General features: G+C 43.7%; 1 protein-coding gene and 1 long non-coding RNA gene across 3 annotated transcripts; one reads left to right on the top strand and one right to left on the bottom strand.

Moving 5' to 3' along the window:
• Positions 1–2,934: 2,934 nt before the first annotated feature.
• On the top strand, positions 2,935–9,314 carry LOC116369991 (uncharacterized). Its single transcript, XR_004208692.1, has 3 exons — positions 2,935–3,261; positions 3,498–3,608; positions 9,077–9,314. It is a non-coding gene; the product is annotated as an uncharacterized LOC116369991 (long non-coding RNA).
• Positions 4,736–8,093, bottom strand: LOC116369990 (uncharacterized). Of its 2 annotated transcripts, XM_031819635.1 has the most exons (14): positions 7,761–8,093; positions 7,375–7,514; positions 7,197–7,268; positions 7,028–7,111; positions 6,758–6,904; positions 6,588–6,668; positions 6,322–6,471; positions 6,155–6,204; positions 5,964–6,033; positions 5,785–5,871; positions 5,593–5,691; positions 5,390–5,470; positions 5,180–5,284; positions 4,736–4,994 (listed from the first exon to the last, which is right to left on the bottom strand). In XM_031819635.1, the coding sequence occupies exons 1-14, from the start codon at positions 7,924–7,926 to the stop codon at positions 4,863–4,865; spliced, it is 1,464 nt and encodes a 487-aa protein (XP_031675495.1). In that variant the 5' UTR covers positions 7,927–8,093; the 3' UTR covers positions 4,736–4,862. The 2 variants fall into 2 exon arrangements, with proteins under 2 accessions (XP_031675495.1, XP_031675496.1); XM_031819636.1 differs by lacking the exon at positions 7,197–7,268.
• Positions 9,315–20,776: the final 11,462 nt, after the last annotated feature.

Below are 20,776 nucleotides of genomic sequence, written 5' to 3'. Positions count from 1 at the left end.
TGATGTAATGTGTTTTCTGAAAACCTGGCCTCAGCAAGTCTGTTTTGTGGTTACAATGTTATCGCACTGATCGTTTAGAAAGGTGGGGTGTGGCTATATATGTAAAAACTAAATTCCCTGTAAGTGTGGCAAAGTCTGAAACTATATGTAAACAGTTGGCATTTCTTGCTTTGAATATTGACGTTTCAAAGGGTCTCTCTATAACTCTCTATAACTGTGATTGGCTGTTATAGACCCCCCTGTGTCTCGATTATGCATTTTCTTCTTTGACACACCTTATGTCTAAACTTCTAAATTACAGTGAAATGATCTTGATTGGTGATCTCAACTGGTGTTGGTTAAAGCCGGTGTCTGATGATTTAAAAAATGTTTTTTAATTCTATGAATCTTACCCAGTTGATTAACTCCACCCACTCGCCCAAATCTTAAATGCCCAGATCAATCTACCCTGATTGATTTGATATGACAAATGTTCCACATAAATATTCTGCGGTTGGTGTTTTTGCAACATGCACAACCTGCAACAAAACACTGAAAGAGCATTTATTCCAAATGTGTTTGTGTTTGAATTAACGACCCGAAGAATGAAATCAATGTGTGGATGTTGATTGGACAATGTATATGTGCTTTGCAGAAGCCATTTGTTTGCATTCCCTGTAGCGTGTATTTTACTGGAGTATGATCAGATTGCTTGTTTAAATCAGAAAAGTCTGGACACACCTACTCATTTAAGGGTTTTTCTTTATTTTTACATTTTTTTTACATTTTAGAATAATAGTGAAGACATCAAAACTATGAAATAGCACAATTGGAATCATGTAGTAAGCAAAAAAGTAGCCATCCTTCTCCTTGACCACTTTGCACACTCTTGGCATTCTCTCAAACCTGTTCCTGAGCAAGTCACCTGGAATGCATTTAAATTAACAGGTGTACCTTCTTAAAAGTTCATTTGTGGAATTTCTTTCCTTCTTAAAGCGTTTGAGCCAATAAGGTTGTGTTGAGACAAGGAAGGGATGGTTTACAGAAGATATCCCTATTTGGTAAAAGACCAAGTCTCAAATAAGCAAAGAGAAACAACAGTCCATCGTTACTTAAGACATGAAGGTCAGTCAATAAGGAACATTTCAAGAACTTTGAAAGATTCTTCTAGTGCAGTCGCAAAAACCATGAAGCGTTATGATGAATCTGGCTCTCATGAGGAAGACCCCAGAGTAACCTCTGCTGCAGAGGATACGTTTAGTAGAGTTAACTGCACCTCAGATTGGAGCCCAAATACATGCTTCACAGAGTTCAAGAAACACACAACTCAACATTCACTGTTCAGAGGAGAATGTGTGAATCAGGCCTTCATAGTCGAATTGCTCCATTGAAACCACAACTAAAGGACGGACACCAAAATAAGAAGAGACTTGCTTGGGCCAAGAAACACGAGCAATGGACCTTAGACTGGTGGAAATCTGTACTTTGGTTTGATGAGTCCAAATTTGCGATTGTTGCCTTCAATGTTTGTGTAAAGAATCCAGGGTGTTTAGTGTGTCACGACTTCTGCCGAAGTTGGTGCCTCTCCTTGTTCCGAGGCGTTCGGCGGTCATTGTCACCGGCTTTCTAGCTATCCACCGATCTACGCTTCTTTTTCCGTTTGTTATGTCTTGATTGTACACACCTGGTTCCCATTACGTTATAATTATTTCCCTATTTAACCCTCTGGTTCCCATGATGTTTGTGCGTGATTGTTCCTTGTTGAGTGTTAGTCTTCTGTGTCATTGTGTGTTTTTCCCTGCGTGGAATTTATGATTGTTTATTTTTCGAGTAAACTACGTTATTTTACTCAGTTCTGTGTCCTGCGCCTGACTCCGTGCTCACCTCTGCACACTGACACTTGACAGAATCACGCACCAAAAATATGGAATCAGCAGGTGCACCCAGTCCTCCTGTACCAGTAGAGGAACGCGTCCAGCAGCACGCGACTATGCTCCAACATCTTGGCACAGCCATGGATCGCGTGCTGCTCACCATGAAACGATGGGAGAGAGGGGGTTTTCCCACACCTCCATCAACTTCACCCCAACCAACACCACAACCCACACCACTGTCCACCCCTCCGTCACCTGGACTTCAGGACCCTGGCTGCCAGCGTGGGATGGAATGAGAGGGCCCTGATCGACCATTACCGGTGTAGTCTATGTGGGCCACCAGCGGACGTCCGTATCGGGTCCGTCCATTCCATCCCCCAGTACCTCCGATCCTACACTGTACTTGTGGTAATACTTTGTGAGTAGGCAACAAATACAATGGTGGCTGGCTGGTGGTGGCTGGTCCGCTCCAGGAGTCTGAGGTGCGGGAGGTTCCTCTGCCCCTCTGGACATCGAGGATTCGAGGCATCGGGCGAGGAGCCTTCAGTAACTTGTGGAGTGGGAGGGACACGGTCCATAGGAGGCATGCTGGGTTCTGGTGGAGGACGTGTTGGACAATTCAATTCTGCGGGATTTCCACCGTCTCCGTTCAGATCGCCCTGCACCTCGCCCTCTGGGTGGTCCCCGAGGTCGGTGTCGGTGCGCTGCTGGAGCCCCGCGTCAAGGGGGGGGGGGGGGGGGGTACTGTCACGACTTCCCCGAAGTCGGTTCCTCTCCTTGTTCAGGCATCGTTCGGCGGTAGACTTCACCGGTCTTCTAGCAATCGCCGATCCACCTATCATTTTCCATTTGTTTTGTCTTGTTTTCCCACACACCTGGTTTACAGCAGTCAACTGTTGTCACTGTTGTTATTCTATAGAGGGTCGTGATTCGTTTAGGTTAACTAACAAAAAAAGTGGTCTGGTCCCTTTTCCATGATGAAAGCCTCCCGAAATTAAAATCCAATATTCCAAAATATAGATATAAGCCTTCAAGTACTCATCTAACCAACTTCTTCAGGGCCAACCAGTCCCCCTGTCGCCCTGAAACCCAACCCCCATAAGAAGAAGCCCAAATACAATCTGCCCTTGCCCAGTATACATACAAGGTCAGGGGACAACACTGGTTTTCATCTTGTAGTTCAACTTGTTTTATACACAGTTTAAAGGGATAGTTCATCCAAATTACAAAATGACTTAAGTTACGTTTACATTTCATTTCAAATCCAATGCATCCAAAGTGTACATTAGTCTTTCCTGGTTCATAACATATTTTTTGGTCCCTTTCAGATCACAGCCATGTCAACAGTGGGCGTCAGGCTTGTAAGAGACATGAATTATCTGTGAGATTCAGTGAACAAGGCTAGAAGGTGAGATTCTGTCTCAACTACTCATTGTACTGAATAGATAATCATGAGCTAACATTGTACCACCTTATTTTCTGTAACAGACAGTTAGTATTCTAGGGAAGCAAGGCATTTGTGTAGAATGTGCATTGTAGAGTATGTTCTTTGCATTCTTTATCATGTATTTCTCATAGAAAGAGTCTGTTCTAGTCATTCATCTAATCTTGTCATTCGATTTCTATGGTATTTCTCTCCATTAGGACTGGGTATTGGCTCCTACGGGTTACTCTGCCTTCTACTGTGATGGAGAATGCCTCTACCCTCTGTGTTCCTGCATAAACTCCACCACCCACACTATGATCCAACTAGTGGTCAGTATGCACTACTACACCCTCTCTCACATGAACGCTAACATTACGGTTTCAGTGGGAAAGACGGGAAATGGTTCAGACATGCTACACACACTGATAATACAAAACATTGAGGACACCTGCTCTTTCCATGACATAGACTGACCAAGTTAAAGCTATGACCCCTTATTGATGTCACTTGTTGAATCTACTTCAATCAGTGTAGATGAAGGGGAGTTAAAGAAAGATTTTAAAACCTTGAGAGAATTGAGACATGGATTGTGTGTGTCATTCAGAGGGTGATTCAGCAAGAGAAAAGATTTAACTGTCTTTGAACGGGGTATGGTAGTAGGTGCCAGGCGCACCGGGTTAAGTGTGTCAAGCACTGCAACACTGCTGTTTTTTTTCATGCTCAACAGTTTCCCATGTGTCTCAAGAATGGTCCACCACCCAAAGGACGTCCAGCCAACTTGACACAACATGGGCCAGCACCTTTGTGGAACGCTTAGGGCAGCTTGTCGAGTCCATGCCCAGAGGAAATGAGGCTGTTCTGAGGGGAAAAGAGTGTGCAACTCAATATTAGGAAGATGTTCCTAGTCTATTGTGGACTCAGTGTATGTCATCCTACATGTTTTTAAATAGTACAGTATTTTTTTTATTTAACTAGGCAAGTCAGTTAAAAACAAATTCTTATTTTCAATGATGGCCAAGGAACAGTGGGTTAACTGCCTGTTCAGTGGCAGAACTACAGATGTGTACCTTGTCAGCTCGGGGGTTTGAACTTGCAACCTTCTGGTTATTAGTCCAACACTCTAACCACTAGGCTACGCTGCCGCCCCAGTATCACAAACCACTGTACAAAACCATATAAGTGTGGGCCTGTAGTATCTGTAAATCAACTAAACATAGTTTTTTATTTCCATATGCAGATAATAAAGCATCATTGTTCATGTAATATTCTAATATATGCATTATACCTCCAGGAAGAGGAAATGGTCATAAAACCAAATAGATGAAAAGACAGAAACAAAATGTTTTTGAACTACAACTTATTTTATTTTAAAATGTCAAATTCAGTGCAAAGTAATGTAGTGCATTGGTGTCTAGAGCCCTGTTGGGTGGCAAAGTGTCACAAGAATCCTGTGGAGAGAGAAAACAAGAGAATACATTAAATTAATGGGTGTTAACTAATCAGGGTTCAACAAAGCACTTCAAGTCCTCAATTCCTTCAAAAGAGAGAGAGAAGGAGAAAGGAGTATGGTCCCTGCAGTAGGACTACATGCTGGCCATGAGGTTCTCCAAGTGGTACTCCAGGAGGCTGGAGAGCTCAGAGACCAGAGACTCGGAGTTAAAATACCAGGCCAGCTGCTGGCCAAACATGTCATCTAGCAGAGCCATCAGTCCGCCCTGAAGAGAACACCACACAACACATAGAAAATGGCTCTGAGTTACTAGCTTATCAAGAGGAGAGAGACAATTAGAAATACTCCCCCTAAAATGGCATTGAAACCTGGTTAACCATGAATAAGGAAGTCAAAAGGAAGTACACTAAGAATATGGAAGTAAACAGGAAGTAACCTCTTGACTCTTACATTGAGCAGCAGTAGGATTCTATCAGCCTCTGGCTCCATGTTGGCAGCAGTGGGCAGGAAGGAGTACAGGAGAGCGTACAGATGCTCCACGAACCCACCAGGGTGCTAAAGGAAACAAAGGAGGAGAAAAGAGGAGAGAAGAGAAGAGGAATTTAAGTGAAACTGCTAATAGAGCGATATCAAAACATGTTCCAGTGAGATGCTACTTACCACCATCAGGGACTTCTGAGCTGTCATCATCCCAAACAGCACCAGCTCAAAGAGGACATCTATCATGTTCACATGATGGATCTAGGACAAGAAAACACGTTTGGAGAAAATAGGAATGATTTCATAAATATCAGCTACTGTGATGTATAAAAGACATGCATGTGGAAGAACTCAGTGAGACTTGAAAGAGTTAATGAACTCACCTTTGCCTCAGCCAGCTCCCTCTCAATGTCATTCCGCTTGGAGGGGTCACTCAGGTAGTCCACAAAGTCATTATAGGTACGGATGAATTTGGCCTCGTCCTATGACAAAGAAAAGAGCATCTTAGTGAACAGAACACATTTCCCCTCAGGGACGCTCTCTTTCCCTTGAAAGAGAAGGAGTTAGTGAGTTACCATGTGGTTGGCCTGAACAAGGCCGCCCAGGAGGACCTTTCCCGCCACAAACAGATGGTTCCTGCTCAGGGTGGAACCAAGCAGGGTCTAGGGAAGAGGGAAGAGTTAGGGTGAGACATCTTCCTCTTGGAGACAGAACAAGAAGTCACAGAGACAAAAAGAACAGTGGGTCCACGCACAGTGAAGGCCTGGCGCAAGGAGACGAGCCTCAGGGCGATGTCCTCCACTCTCTTGGTGGTAAGGTAGAGGCTGTGAAAGGGAGGGAATGAAGCATGTCAACCATTAGAGTCAATGGGGGATAACAGCATTATGACCACTATCCTTCAGCATTTGACAAGCTCAGACTACACAGACATTTAGAGGAACTCACTTTAGCAGAGGAACCTCCCTCTCCTCAGGCAGCAGGTCCTCCTCCCAGCCCTACGACAACAAAACAAGCATTCAAAATCAGTGACCAGTGCAATGACATAACAAACAATCGGTCAATGGAAGGATCTTAATGCTCCTAGTCAATAGTATGTGTGTGTAACGTCTGACCTCATAGCAGTTGTGGCCCTCAGGCTCTGGGTCAGTGAACTGCTGAGTGGTGGGAGTAGAGAAGGAGGCAGCCTCCGACCACGCTGAAGAGGATAGAAGCCCGTCCAGCCCCATGTGGAGAGTGGCGTACACCACTGAGACATCAGTCTGCTGCTCAAAACACACCGGTTTACCACACACACACACGTTATTAGAAAACACACCAAATCGAATGCAAAAATGCCCAGTAATGTCTAGTCTATATACATAGGAAATCGTTTATTTACCTGGTAGCAGCCAAGCGTCACGTCCACAGACGTCTCGTGGCGGAGGTGAGACGCATAGTGGGTCACCCTGCCAGCCACACGCTGACAAAGAGAGAATACATATTAAGGCCAAATGGAATAAGTGAAGAAAAGCCTAATCTACTACTGTTTCAGTAGTATTTACGTCTTACCTGGATCCAAGTGATGGACTGCACTTTGGTGGCACAGTAGGGGATGCCCTCTGGACTAAGCCTGGCTGTCTCCTTGGAGATGGCCCACACCAGTTGAGTCTCCAGGCCTCTCACCCTACTCACGTGGTGCATCCTCACCACCACCTGCTGTTGAGATAAACAACAAGACAACATCAACAAAACCACTTCGGCAATTACTGTGACACATTTCCATCAAGATCAAATGACTGACAATATAGATTATGATTAGGTTGTTACAAAGACACATACCTGGGATCCCCCACGCATGTAGGTGATGATGGGGCTGATGAACTGGAAAGTTCTCCAAGCTTTAACCACCGGACCGGCATTGTTCTGCACATTACAATACATTCATGTTGGAAACAGTAAACATTGTAACAGTGATGTGACTGTGTGTGTGTGGGGGGGGGTCTCTTACCCTGATCACAACAGGCCCACAGTACTGGGGGCTGAACCTAATCAGAATCAACTGCCAAATAACAGTGGCCTCCTAAAGCAGAAAGCAGACAAGAGATTTGTTTCATGTTAAAGAGACACAACTTGAATATCTGGGATATTTTTCAAACATAAAACCCCAAACTTTCAGAAAATTGTACCTCAAGGATAGTCTGCACATCTGGCACATCCTCAAGGATGATAGCAGCATTCTGGACATCAAGGAGGACTGGCAGCTGTGGAACATCTGGCACATCATCCAATGGCACATCCAACTGGACCTCATCCAGGACAGTTGTTTCTAAAATGAGGAACATTGGAATATAAAATAAACTATTGTTAGGACATAAAACATAGCAAAATTGCTAATACTAAATACTAAGTCGATTGCTTAACAACAGTTACTAGAGTTAATGTTAGCTAGCAAGCTACAACATCTCGAGCACAAGCATTTTTGCCAAGTCTCAATGATAGAAATACACAACATTTCGCAAATTATAATGACATTGTTAAATGTAGTCAAAGAAGAGTTGTAAACTCCACATACCCTCTTCGAAGTCGCTGTCGCTGTCCACCTGTCGACGATCACGAACCCTGCAAAACAGAAAAAGACAAGAAAAACAAGCCACAAATGAATTTGAACAACCCGTCGACGCAGTAGGCCGCCGACGTCCACGCACTCTCTCCGCCAGTCTTGAAAAGCACCCAGGCATTTTCCAGTCGATTGTTCTCAGGTCTCAAAAATCAAACAAGTTTGTTGTCAGCAGCAAAGTTGTTGTTTTCGCACAGAAAACGTTCCATAGAACGTCGGTTAGATGTCTCTTGGCAACACACGTTCGAAAATGATTGTTTACAAAATTGACAACTGTTGCCATAGAAATTAGTTTGGAATTCTGATTCCCTTTAGAATCCCTTAAAATTGCTTGTCATCATTCTAGTGACTTCGACGTGCTCCTTCGTAGCTCAGTTGATAAGAGCATGACGTGTTGCAAACATTGCTAAAATAGATAATGATTTCAGGGATTTTTGTGATGATGAGTTATCTGAAATTGAGATAAAAGACTGTATTAAAAGCCTTAAGGACAATAGGTCCCCTGGAAATGATGGTTTAATAAGCGAGTTTTATAAAGCATTCAATGATAAATTGATTCCTTTCATTCTTCCTATGTTTCAAGAATCAATAGAAAATGGGGAGTTACCGGCTTCCTTAAAACAAGGTGTAATCACTTTGATTCCCAAACTTAATAAGGATACTCTTTATATAGACAACTGGAGACCCATTAGCCTGTTGAATAATGATGGGAAATTATCACGTTAGATATTTTCGCATCAGCTCTTTTTCAGAGCATATCTGATTGGTCAAAAGAGCAATTACTTTTAGAATAACTGTCTTCAAAGTAATGACTCGGGACGTCGGGGTGAATATGAACGCTTCTTTTAGTAATATTACTTGTTCACGTTACATTTTAGAACTTTAGATTCTACAGAGCAATGCAGGTAAGATGCTAGCGGAAAGGTCAGCCTAATCACTTTGCACCTGCACATAACTGGCGCGTTCTCGCGCTCATTCCTGTCGCAAGGCATTCTGGAACTTGCAGTCAAAAGCGTAATTCAATACTAACCAATACAATTACATATGTAAATAACTGTAAAGAAATATCTTTAATTACAGCTCAATGAATTAACTTAAACATGAACACATTAAAGTTACAACAATTACTCAAAACAATGACTGAATTGGGCTGCCTGTCTCAACGAAGCCATAGAAACCTGGACATGCTCCAACTGAAATGTTCCCTCCTGTCAGCACTGATGTTGAATGGCATTAAATACACTTGTTTTGTTCTCTCCCATCCCCTGTAGGTTTGTTGAACATGAGTGGAAATGAAACTCCAGCACACTGGTAGCACTAAAGACGTGTGAGTATAACTTTTCCAGGTGAGTTGAACCTGCCTGTGGGTGCAGTGGGGATATTCCTGGGAGGTCTACTGATGAAGAGGTATAAGCTTGGCGTTGTGTCTGGAGCCCAGCTGTCTTTCGTCACCTCCTTCATGGCCTACCTCCTCCTCCCTCTGCAGTCTGGCACTAAGTGTGACAACGTTCAGGTGTCTGGTCTGACCATGTCCTACAACGGGTAAATATGACATCTGATTGGTTGGTTGGTGGGTTGATAAAAACAAAAGTTTTGATCAGTGGAATATGAGGGAGAGCTAGACCAAAACACACATGGGCTTGTGCCGGGGCTCCCTCTTGTGGGAATATTCAGTATGGTTGTTACTGAGCCCGGATTCCTGGCTGTTTTGTCACTGTGCCTGTGTCAATGATAGTTCAGCAACAATTATTTAAACATCATCATTACCAGCGATTTTCTCTGTCCCCCAGGTCCCCTGGTGTACGGTACGATGGCAGCCTGTTGTCAGAGTGTAACAGAGACTGCTACTGCTTGGCTGGGGAGTGGGACCCTGAGTGTTCAGACAACGGCATCACTTACACCTCCCCCTGCCTCGCAGGCTGCTCCAGCTTTACAGGTTACGGCAAGAACACGTACCAATACTATTAATGTACTGAGTGTACAAAACATTCACAGGGATGCTGGCCCATGTTGACTCCAATGCTTCCCACAGTTGTGTCAAGTTGGCTGTATGTCTTTTGAGTGGTGGACCATTCTTGATACACACAGGAAACTGTTGAGCGTAAAAAAAACAGCAGCGTTGCAGTTCTTGACACAAACTGGTACCACTGGCACCTACTACCATAACCTGTTTAAAGGCACTTAAATATTTTGTCTTGCCCATTCACCCTCTGAATGGCACACATACACAATCCATGTCTCAATTGTCTCAAGCTTTACAATATATTTTTTAAACCTTTCCCCTCCTCTTTATCTATACTGATTTAAGTGGATTTAACTAGTAACATCCATAAGGGATTATAGCGTTAACCTGGATTCACCTGGTCAGCATATGTCATGGAAAGAGCAGGTGTTCTTAATGTTTTATACACTCAGTGTAACTCATTGGCACTGAAATGAGTTATTTTCAACCATTAACTGGGGCCTTGTTGAGGCCTTATCTAAGTTAGTAATTGCTGATTGACAATAAAGTATTATTTTGATGTATGGAAAAAAATATGGTATGCAATTCCTATGTAGAGAAGGTTCTCTCTGGTAGTTGTTCAATATGACTTCAGCTTTTACAGGGCACTGTGGTAAAATGGATGTTTAATCTCAGTGTGACTCCCTGTTTAAATAAAATAAAAAAACATCAACACAAACACAGGATATGGGGTACACATGGTATCACATCATTACATACTAGGCCCTACTGCACCTGCATTCCAGCACCATTCCAGCATCTGGAATTGACTCAACATGTTTGAGGTGGGGGATCAATACATGTGGGGGAAGAGGTGGCTGTCGAATGTATGATTCTGATATGTACAGGTAAGTTCATTGTGTGTGTGTGTGTGTGTGTGGGGGGGGGGGGGCATCCATGTTTGTGTCCGTACTCTGAGGTGTGTTTGAATATGAATGAGCAGCAGTGTTGTGATGTGTCCTATCCCGTCCTTGCAGAGTGATCTTCCTTGGCCTGATCACATGTCTCAGTGGCTCCTCCTTAGGAGGGATGGGGACACCACTATGGGCTGATTTCAAGGTTTTACTGCTAACCTACAAAGCATTACATGGGCTTGCTCCTACCTATCTCTCTGATTTGGTCCTGCCGTACATACCTACCCGTATGCTACGGTCACAAGACACGGGCCTCCTAATTGTCCCTAGTATTTCTAAGCAAACAGCTGGAGGCAGGGCTTTCTCCTATAGAGCTCAATTTTTATGGAATGGTCTGCCTACCCATGTGAGAGACGCAGACTCGGTCTTAACCTTTTAGTTTTTACTGAAGACTCATCTCTTCAGTTGGTCATATGATTAAGTGTAGTCTGGCCCAGGAGTGTGAAGGTGAACGGAAAGGCTCTGGAGCAACGAACCGCACCGCCCTTGGTGTCTCTGCCTGGCCGGTTCCCCTCTTTCCACTGGGATTCTCAACCTCTAACCCTATTACAGGGGCTGAGGCACTGGCTTACTGGTGCTCTTTCATGCCGTCCCTAGGAGGGGTGCGTCACTTGAGTGGGTTGAGTCACTGATGAGATCTTCCTGTCTGGGTTGGTGCCCCCCCTTGGGTTGTGCCGTGGCGGAGATCTTTGTGGGTTATACTTGGCCTTGTCTCAGTAAGTTGGTGGTTGAAGATATCCCTCTAGTGGTGTGGGTCTGTGCTTTGGCAAAGTGGGTGGGGTTATATCCTTCCTGTTTGGCCCTGTCCGGGGGTATCATCAGATGGGGCCACAGTGTCTCCTGACCCCTTCTGTCTCAGCCTCCAGTATTTATGCTGCAGTAGTTTATGTGTCGGGGGGCTAGGGTCAGTTTGTTATATCTGGAGTACTTCTCCTGTCTTATCCGGTGTCCTGTGTGAATTTAAGTATGCTCTCTCTAATTCTCTCTTTCTTTCTCTCTCTCGGAGGACCTGAGCCCTAGGACCATCCCTCAGTACTACCTGGCATGATGACTCCTTGCTGTCCCCAGTCCACCTGGCCGTGCTGCTTCTCCAGTTTCAGCTGTTTTGCCTGTGGCTATGGAACCCTGACCTGTTCACCAGACGTCCTACCTGTCCCAGACCTGCTGTTTTCATCTCTCTAGAGACAGCAGGATGGTAGAGGTACTCTTAATAATCGGCTATGAAAAGCCAACTGACATTTACTCCTGAGGTGCTGACTTGCTGCACCCCCGACAACTACTGTGACTATTATTATTTGACCATGCTGGTCATTTATGAACATTTGAACATCTTGGCCATGTTCTGTTATAATTTCCACCCGGCACAGCCAGAAGAGGACTGGCCACCCCTCATAGCATGGCTCCTCTCTAGGTTTCTTCCTAGGTTTTGGCCTTTCTAGGGAGTTTTTCCTAGCATTGCTTGCTGTTTGGGGTTTTAGGCTGGGTTTCTGTACAGCACTTTGAGATATCAGCGGATAAAAATACATTTGATTTGATTTGACAGACCCCACACTCAAATCAAATCAAAATCAAATCAAATTTATTTATATAGCCCTTCGTACATCAGCTGATATCTCAAAGTGCTGTACAGAAACCCAGCCTAAAACCCCAAACAGCAAGCAATGCAGGTGTAGAAGCACGGTGGCTAGGAAAAACTCCCTAGAAAGGCCAATACCTAGGAAGAAACCTAGAGAGGAACCAGGCTATGTGGGGTGGCCAGTCCTCTTCTGGCTGTGCCGGGTGGAGATTATAACAGAACATGGCCAAGATGTTCAAATGTTCATAAATGACCAGCATGGTCGAATAATAATAAGGCAGAACAGTTGAAACTGGAACAGCAGCATGGCCAGGTGGACTGGGGACAGCAAGGAGTCATCATGTCAGGTAGTCCTGGGGCATGGTCCTAGGGCTCAGGTCCTCCGAGAGAGAGAAAGAAAGAGAGAAGGAGAGAATTAGAGAACGCACACTTAGATTCACACAGGACACCGAATAGGACAGGAGAAGTACTCCAGATATAACAAACTGACCCCAGCCCCCCGACACATAAACTACTGCAGCATAAATACTGGAGGCTGAGACAGGAGGGGTCAGAACTAGAGATCGAACTTCAGACTCCCTCCAAAACCACTGAACCCCTCAACACACCGAAAGAGATTACGGTGCACACCCTTAGAGGGAGCCGGAACAGGATAACTCCCTCCACCATCACAAAGACACAGAGGAGGAGGAACTATCCAACACCCAGGGAGAGAGAACGAGTGACCTCAGTCGAACACAGTCAGAAAGAGGAGGTGGAAGAGGCATTAGATAGAGGAGGAGGTTACCCCAGAGGCCATTCCTCCTGTTCATGTGAGTAAGAAAGAGCAGTAGGCTTCTGATCAGCCAAATGGCAGGCAGAGGGAGAGCTCATAGTGATTCACACCCACAGAGAGAAAGACAACCCACACAACCTCTTGGTTGAGATGAACCGCAGAGGTAGAGGCACAGGGCTAGCCTGCCTGCTCTGATCCTCAAGTCAATTGTATTTAAATTCATTTTCATTAAAGATTTTTATTCAAGAATTGAAAAGTCCCATTTACTTAATGATCATTTTTCACTGTCTTCAACCCTCACGAACCAGGGTGAGTCTGGGTCACCCTTTTACTGCTGCTCATTCCTTAAAGTACTATTACCAACGAATACCTGGTTGTCTGTCGTCATAGCTGTTCTTAACCTGTTCAACTCTGACGCCCTCTGGTGGCATTTTATAAATGATGCATAATATTGTATTCTGCCCTCATAAAGTACATTTAGGTCCTTACAGAAACATGCTTACGGAAAAGGAAAGGTGAATACCTAGTCAGTTGTGCAACTGAATGCATTCAACTAAAATGTGTCTTACGCATTTGACCCAACCCCTCTGAATCAGAGATGTGCGGGGTCTGCCTTAATCGACATTCACGTCATCCGCGCCCAGGGAACAGTGGGTTACCTCCCTTGCTCAGGGGCAGAACGACAGTTAAGTACTGTTAGAAAGCTAAGAACTCTGGGATTCTGATAATCGTCAGAAACAATGTGACTATTACAGAGCCCGAGATACGGTGGAGGTCCAAATTGTCAGTTGTTGGGGAATAAGAGGTTTGAAAGTCTAGGTTTGACATAAAATATGTAAACAATTACTCGCTCTAAACATGTGCACATAGCCATTTTAAAAGCGCGGGGTTTGTGTAACGTTTTTCGTTTTACAGGATATACACATGAGAAGAAAGCTGAAGTCTCTACCTATCCATTGATATAAATATTCCCCTGTCTGATTCCCAGTTCATCCACTAGCTAGCAGTAGGAGATCACATTGAAAGCAGTTGCATCTGGATCCTGTAATTTCATAATGAGCCGCCCCCAGGTGGTGAGGGTAGGCAACAATTTGTAACTGGATCCTGGACTTCCTGACAGGCCGCCCCAGGTGGTGAGGGTAGGCAACATCATATCTGCCATGCTGATCCTCAACACGGGGACCCCTCAGGGGTGCCTGCTTAGTCCCTTCCTGTACTCCATGTTCACCTGCGACTCCAACACCATCATTAAGTTAGCCAATGACACGATTGTGGTAGGGCCTGATCACCAACGACGATGAGACAGCCTATAGGGATTTTTGAAAATGTGTTTATTGCTTAAACACAAATTTTAACACAGCATAAACCAATACTGATCAAATTAGAAATCAAAGCAGTGGTAGGTTTTATGGGGAAAACATTCAATCAAATCACATACACATGGTTAGCAGATGGTATTGCGAGTGTAAATGCTTGTGCTTCTAGTTCCGACCGTGCAGTAATATCGAACAAGTAATCAAAACATTTCACAACAACTACCTTATACACACACAAGTGTAAAGGGATGAATAAGAATATGTACATATACATATATGGATGAGCGATGGCCAAACGGCATAGGCAAGATGCAGTAGATGGTATAGAGTACAGTATATACATATGAGATGAGTAAAATAGGGTATGTAAACATTATATAAAGTGGCATTGTTTAAAGTGACTAGTGATGCATTTATTACATCCAATTTTGTATTATTAAAGTGGCTAGAGATTGAGTCAGTATGTTGGCAGCAGCCACTCAATGTTAGTGATGGCTGGTTAACAGTCTGATGACCTTGAGATAGAAGCTGTTTTTCAGTCTCTCGGTCCCAGCCTTGAGGCAGGGTGAACAGGCAATGGCTCGGGTGGTTGTTGTCCTTGATGGTCTTTTTTGCCTTCCTGTGACATCGGGTGGTGTAAGTGTCCTGGAGGGAAGATAGTTTTACCCCGGTGATGCGTTGTGCAGTTGCTGTACCAGGCGGTGATACAGCCTGACAGGATGCTCTCGATTGTGCATCTGTAAAAGTTTGTGACCGTTTTTGTTGACAAGCCAAATTTCTTCAGCCTCCTGAGGTTGAAGAGGCGCTGTTGTGCCTCCTTCACCATGCGGTCTGTGTGGGTGGACCATTTCAATTTGTCCGTGATGTGTATGCCGAGGAACTTAAAACGTTCAACTTCTCCACTACTGTCCTATTGATGTGGATAGGGGGGTTGCTCCCTCTGCTGTTTCCTGAAGTCCACGATCATCTCCTTTGTTTTGTTGATGTTGAGCGTGAGGTTATTTTCCTGACACCACACTCCCGAGGGTGTAGCATAAGAACAGCTTCATTGGCACAATGGACAATAACCTTGCACAATGTTCTAATCTAACATTCTAATCTATATCTGCTTAATTTGTAAATTATGTCAGTGTTGGAGCCCCTAGCTATCCATAAATGAAAAAAACAAGAATATGGTGCCATCTGGTTTGCTTATTAATATAAGGAATTTGAAATTATTTATAGGTTTATAAGTATATTTTATCCAATTACATTTTTGATACTTAAGTATATTTAAAACAAAATACTTTTAGACTATTACTCTAGTATTTTACTGGGTGACTTTAACTTGAGTAAAAGTAAAGATACCTTAATAGAAAATGACTTGTCATGTATGATAATTGGGTACTTTTTCCACCACTGCACTGGTTCTGTGTATAAGCCATTTAGTAATAACTTTTACCCAAAGCGACTTTGCTAAGATCATGCTTGCTTCGTCCCGCAAAGTATTGTTCCTAGAGACACTGAATATGTCGCTGTTAAGTGGAAACGTTATTTTCGTTTGAGTTGGTTGATCAAGGACACGTACGGAAGCTTCTGCAAAGAGTCGTCTGTATCAACAATAGTTCGTTGCGGGACAAAGCAATGACCATGCACGAATACATTTTACGTATGGGTGCTCCCGGGAATCGAACCCATAATTCTTGCAGGACCACAGACAACAATAGTCAACGTTAAGTTTCTCTCAAGATTAAAATACTTGTGTTGTAGCTACACAGTAACACGTTAGCTAATGTGCTAGCCACAGTAGCTAGCCAGGGCTACAGTTTGCATCCATGACATACTTGTGTCATACAGTTAATTCAGGTTTAGCTCATGTCAGCTACAATGTAGTTGGAATCATTTGTAATAACTGTCTCTCTGAAGTGTATTTTGTTGCCACCACGGTGAACCACGTGTATTTCTGCGTGCGCCACCATTTTTTCTCATTTCAACTATGTCCCTTCGCCTCTGACCCAACAACACATGGCATGTTTCTGTCCTCGTTTATTCAAAACTGGTTCGTAGTCGCCCTCAAGCGTTCTTCTCAAATTACTGCATTTGATTTTTTAATAAAAAAAAAATGATTTAACCTTATTTAACGAGGCAAGTCAGTTAAGAACGCATTGTTATTTACAATGCTATGTATTGCTCATCATTGGTGATGGGTGTTGTTTACTTATTTATTTGTTGTCTTTCACATTATTGTACAAAAAAACGGGAACGTAGCTAATACACCAGTTTCGAGTGGTCTTTTTAGTGGTATGGGGATCCAGTATTGCGTCGCTGATTGCATTGATTGACAGATCATCCCTGAAGTTGTTTTATTACGTCAAAGTGCATTCACATTATGACGTTGGCTGAGTTACCGTATAAAATGCGATAGTTTATCTCTTTGGTAATCACTTGGTAAAGTTTTACATGATGGGAATATAGGCTCCAGCCATAGACTTTAACCATGGAGGATAATAAGGTAAGCCTATGAATTGCTAACAGAGAAGCCCCATGCAGTGGTGCAGGAACCGCTCCACTGTCTTTTTTTATGCTGCGTCAGGAACCACAGGGTTTACAGGACATGACGGTAGGGGTGCCGCAAGTTGTGGCAGCTGGGTGGCGGTGTGGGCTAACGTTAATGTGCCGCTAATATTATCATTTTTAATATTGTAAAAAAATGTATGCATTATAATAACCTATGGGACTTGTTATACATCAAATATGATCCTTGTAAAGATAACAGTAGTAGGCTATCATAATTCTACCTAAATTATAATAATAATAGGTGACTCCAGAACGCATTAATTACGAATCTTGTAATCAGGCAATAGAATCTATGTGTATTTATAGCGAAAACCTGTTCTGTGAATTTTTTTTATATATTGGCCATTATAAACTGGGTGTTTTGAGCCCTGAATGCTGATTGGCTGAAAGCTATGGTATATCAGAGCGTAAAACATTTATTTGTCCTCTTCTAATTAAGTTGGCAACCAGTTTATAATAACTGTGCTTTGTGTCACGTGTAAGAACAGCTCTTAGCTGTGGTATATTGTCCATATCCATGAGCATTTAAAGAATGGTCTAATTTCTTCCAACCAGAGTTTAAATGAAGATGATCCACATGATCATCAAAGTTTGGAAGGTAAAGTCCAGAAAATGAAGAATTATATCCTGGGTTTAAACTATCCAGAAGATAGTGAAGTGAAGGATCCCCTGCCTCAGATCAAGCTGAAGGCTGTGACAAGGAGAAAAGTTAAGGTGAGAGAATAGACTGAGGAGAGAAAGGGAAATCTGGGGTCTTACATGTCCACACTTTAAACCTGTCCAATATGCCATATAACATGTTGTGAGGTTGGAGGGTAAATTGTCCTTACAACAGACTTCCATCTTTTAATATTCAATCACCAATGGTTTACTGTAGCTCTTCTCAAAGGCCTGTATAGCAACATACAGTATGTCATTGACTGTATTGTCTTTTTAGACCAAAAGGAGGACCAGTGCCAACAGGTCCACAGTTGAACAGAGCACTGATAGTGATGCGGCTGAGAGAGATTTTGTTGATAATCAGAATGATGAAGATGAGGAAAAGGTGAAGAAGGATCCCCTGCCTCAGATGCAGCAGGATGCCGTGAAAATGAATAAAGTCAAGGTAAGGGAATAGATTGAGCAGAGATGTGGATATTTGTGATATCTTTCATATCTATAACCTGCCCCTACAGCATGTTGTTCCAAGGAAGGTAAATTGCCCATGCCATACCCTTTTATCTCCTAATAGTAAATCTAGGGCTGACCCCATTTGGTCGACAGTTTGGTCGATAGGCTGTTGGTTGACTGGGATTTCTTAAGTCGAGCAGCCGCAAAAGTTTGTTTTCTTCATGGTGCACATGGACACCTGTCTGATTCGCGCCTGTCTCAGTTGACTAATCCATTGCCGAGGCCATAGGGATGGCACAGTCCATCACGCTAAGACGTGATACTGACATTGTATATGGTTATATCATGTACTAATAATGGTGTAACACTAATAAATCAAATATTATTTTATAAAAAAAAAAGCTTTCTCCTGCATTGGATACGGTCGCTGTCCATGGTTCTGAAACATAAACTTCAGTGCTCCGTAGATTTGCCGCCCTTTCCTATGTTGCTATGTGCATAATAACAAAGTTAACCAGCATATTGGGATTGAGAACAATGCTGCAGAGGCAGCAGCAGTAGCAGAGACGGGGAAACAGCCCTGGCCTTAGCCTAATTGTCTAAGAAAATTGAGGAGAGAGGAAAACCCAACTAAATTAGGTCTATAATCAAAAGCCTAATTGTTAAATGTGCCTGGCTTTGTAAATCATCCATATACACTGCTCAAATAAAGGGAACACTTAAACAACACAATGTAACTCCAAGTCAATCACACTTCTGTGAAATCAAACTGTCCACTTAGGAAGCAACACTGATTGACAATAAATTTCACATGCTGTTGTGCAAATGGAATAGACAACAGGCAATTAGCAAGAAACCCCCAATAAAGGAGTGGTTCTGCAGGTGGGGACCACAGACCACTTCTCAGTTCCTATGCTTCCTGGCTGATGTTTTGGTCACTTTTGAATGCTAGCGGTGTTTTCACTCTAGTGGTAGCATGAGACGGAGTCTACAACCCACACAAGTGGCTCAGGTAGTGCAGCTCGGACGGAACATCAATGCGAGCTGTGGCAAGAAGGTTTGCTGTGTCTGTCAGCGTAGTGTCCAGAGCATGGAGGCGCTACCAGGAGACAGGCCAGTACATCAGGAGACGTGGAGGAGGCCGTACGAGGGCAACAACCCAGCAGCAGGACCGCTACCTCCGCCTTTGTGCAAGGAGTAGCAGGAGGAGCACTGCCAGAGCACTGCAAAATGACCACCAGCAGGCCACAAATGTGCATGTGTCTGCTCAAACGGTCAGAAACAGACTCCATGAGGGTGGTATGAGGGCCCGACGTCCACAGGTGGGGGTTGTGCTTAAAGCCCAACACCGTGCAGGACGTTTTTCATTTGCCAGAGAACACCAAGATTGGCAAATTCTCCACTGGAGCCCTGTGCTCTTCACAGATGAAAGCAGGTTCACACTGAGCACATGTGACAGACGTGATAGTCTGGAGACGCCGTGGAGAACGTTCTGCTGCCTGCAACATCCTCCAGCCTGACCGGTTTGGCGGAGGGTCAGTTATGGTGTGGGGTGGCATTTTTTGGGGGGCCGCACAGCCCTCCATGTGCTCGCCAGAGGTAGCCTGACTGCCATTAGGTACCGAGATGAGATCCTCAGACCCCTTGCGAGACCATATGCTGGTGCGGTTGGCCCTGGGTTCCTCCTAATGCTAGACAATGCTAGACCTCATGTGGCTGGAGTGTGTCAGCAGTTCCTGCAAGAGGAAGGCATTGCTGCTATGGACTGGCCCGCCCGTTCCCCAGACCTGAATCCAATTGAGCACATCTGGGACATCATGTCTCGCTCCATCCACCAACGCCACGTTGCACCACAGACTGTCCAGGAGTTGGAGGATGCTTTAGTCAAGGTCTGGGAGGAGATCCCTCAGGAGACCATCCGCCACCTCATCAGGAGCATGCCCAGGCGTTGTAGGTAGGTCATACAGGCACGTGGAGGCCACACACACTACTGAGCCTCATTTTGACTTGTTTTAAGGACATGACATCAAAGTTGACCTCCATGGGTTGATACATTTGATTTCCATTGATCATTTTTGTGTGACTTTGTTGTCAGCACATTCAACTATGTAAAGAAAAAAGTATTTAATAAGAATATTTCATTCATTCAGATCTAGGATGTGTTTTTTTAGTGTTCCCTTAATTTTTTTGAGCAGTGTATATATTACCAGTCGAAAGGGTTTTTCTTTATTTTTACTATTTTCTACATTGTAGAATAATAGTGAAGACATCAAAACTATGAAATAACACATATGGAATCATGTACGTATCAAACAAATGTTAAACAAATCAAAATATATTTTATATTTGAGATTCTTCAAAGTAGCCCTTTGCCTTGATGACAGCTTTGCACACGCTTGGCATTCTCTCAACCAGCTTCACCTGGAATGCTTTTCCAACAGTCTTGAAGGAGTTCCCACATATGCTGAGAACTTATTGGCTGCTTTTCCTTCACTCTGTGGTCCAATTCATCCCAAAACATCTCAATTGGGTTGAGGTTGGGTGATTGTGGATGTCAGGTCATCTGATGCAGCCCTCCATCACTCTCCTTCTTGGTCAAATAGCCCTTACACAGCCTGGAGACGCAAACCAGATGGGATGGCGTATCACTGCAGAATACTATGGTAGCCATGCTAACCAGCATGGTGTGATAGTGTGCCTTGAATTCTAAATAAATCACAGA

The sequence above is a fragment of the Oncorhynchus kisutch genome, unplaced genomic scaffold (genome assembly GCF_002021735.2).
Source record: "Oncorhynchus kisutch isolate 150728-3 unplaced genomic scaffold, Okis_V2 scaffold2364, whole genome shotgun sequence".
Classification (NCBI taxonomy): domain Eukaryota; kingdom Metazoa; phylum Chordata; class Actinopteri; order Salmoniformes; family Salmonidae; genus Oncorhynchus; species Oncorhynchus kisutch.
Note: the sequence above shows the minus strand (reverse complement) of the source record. Positions and strands in the feature narration are given on the sequence as shown.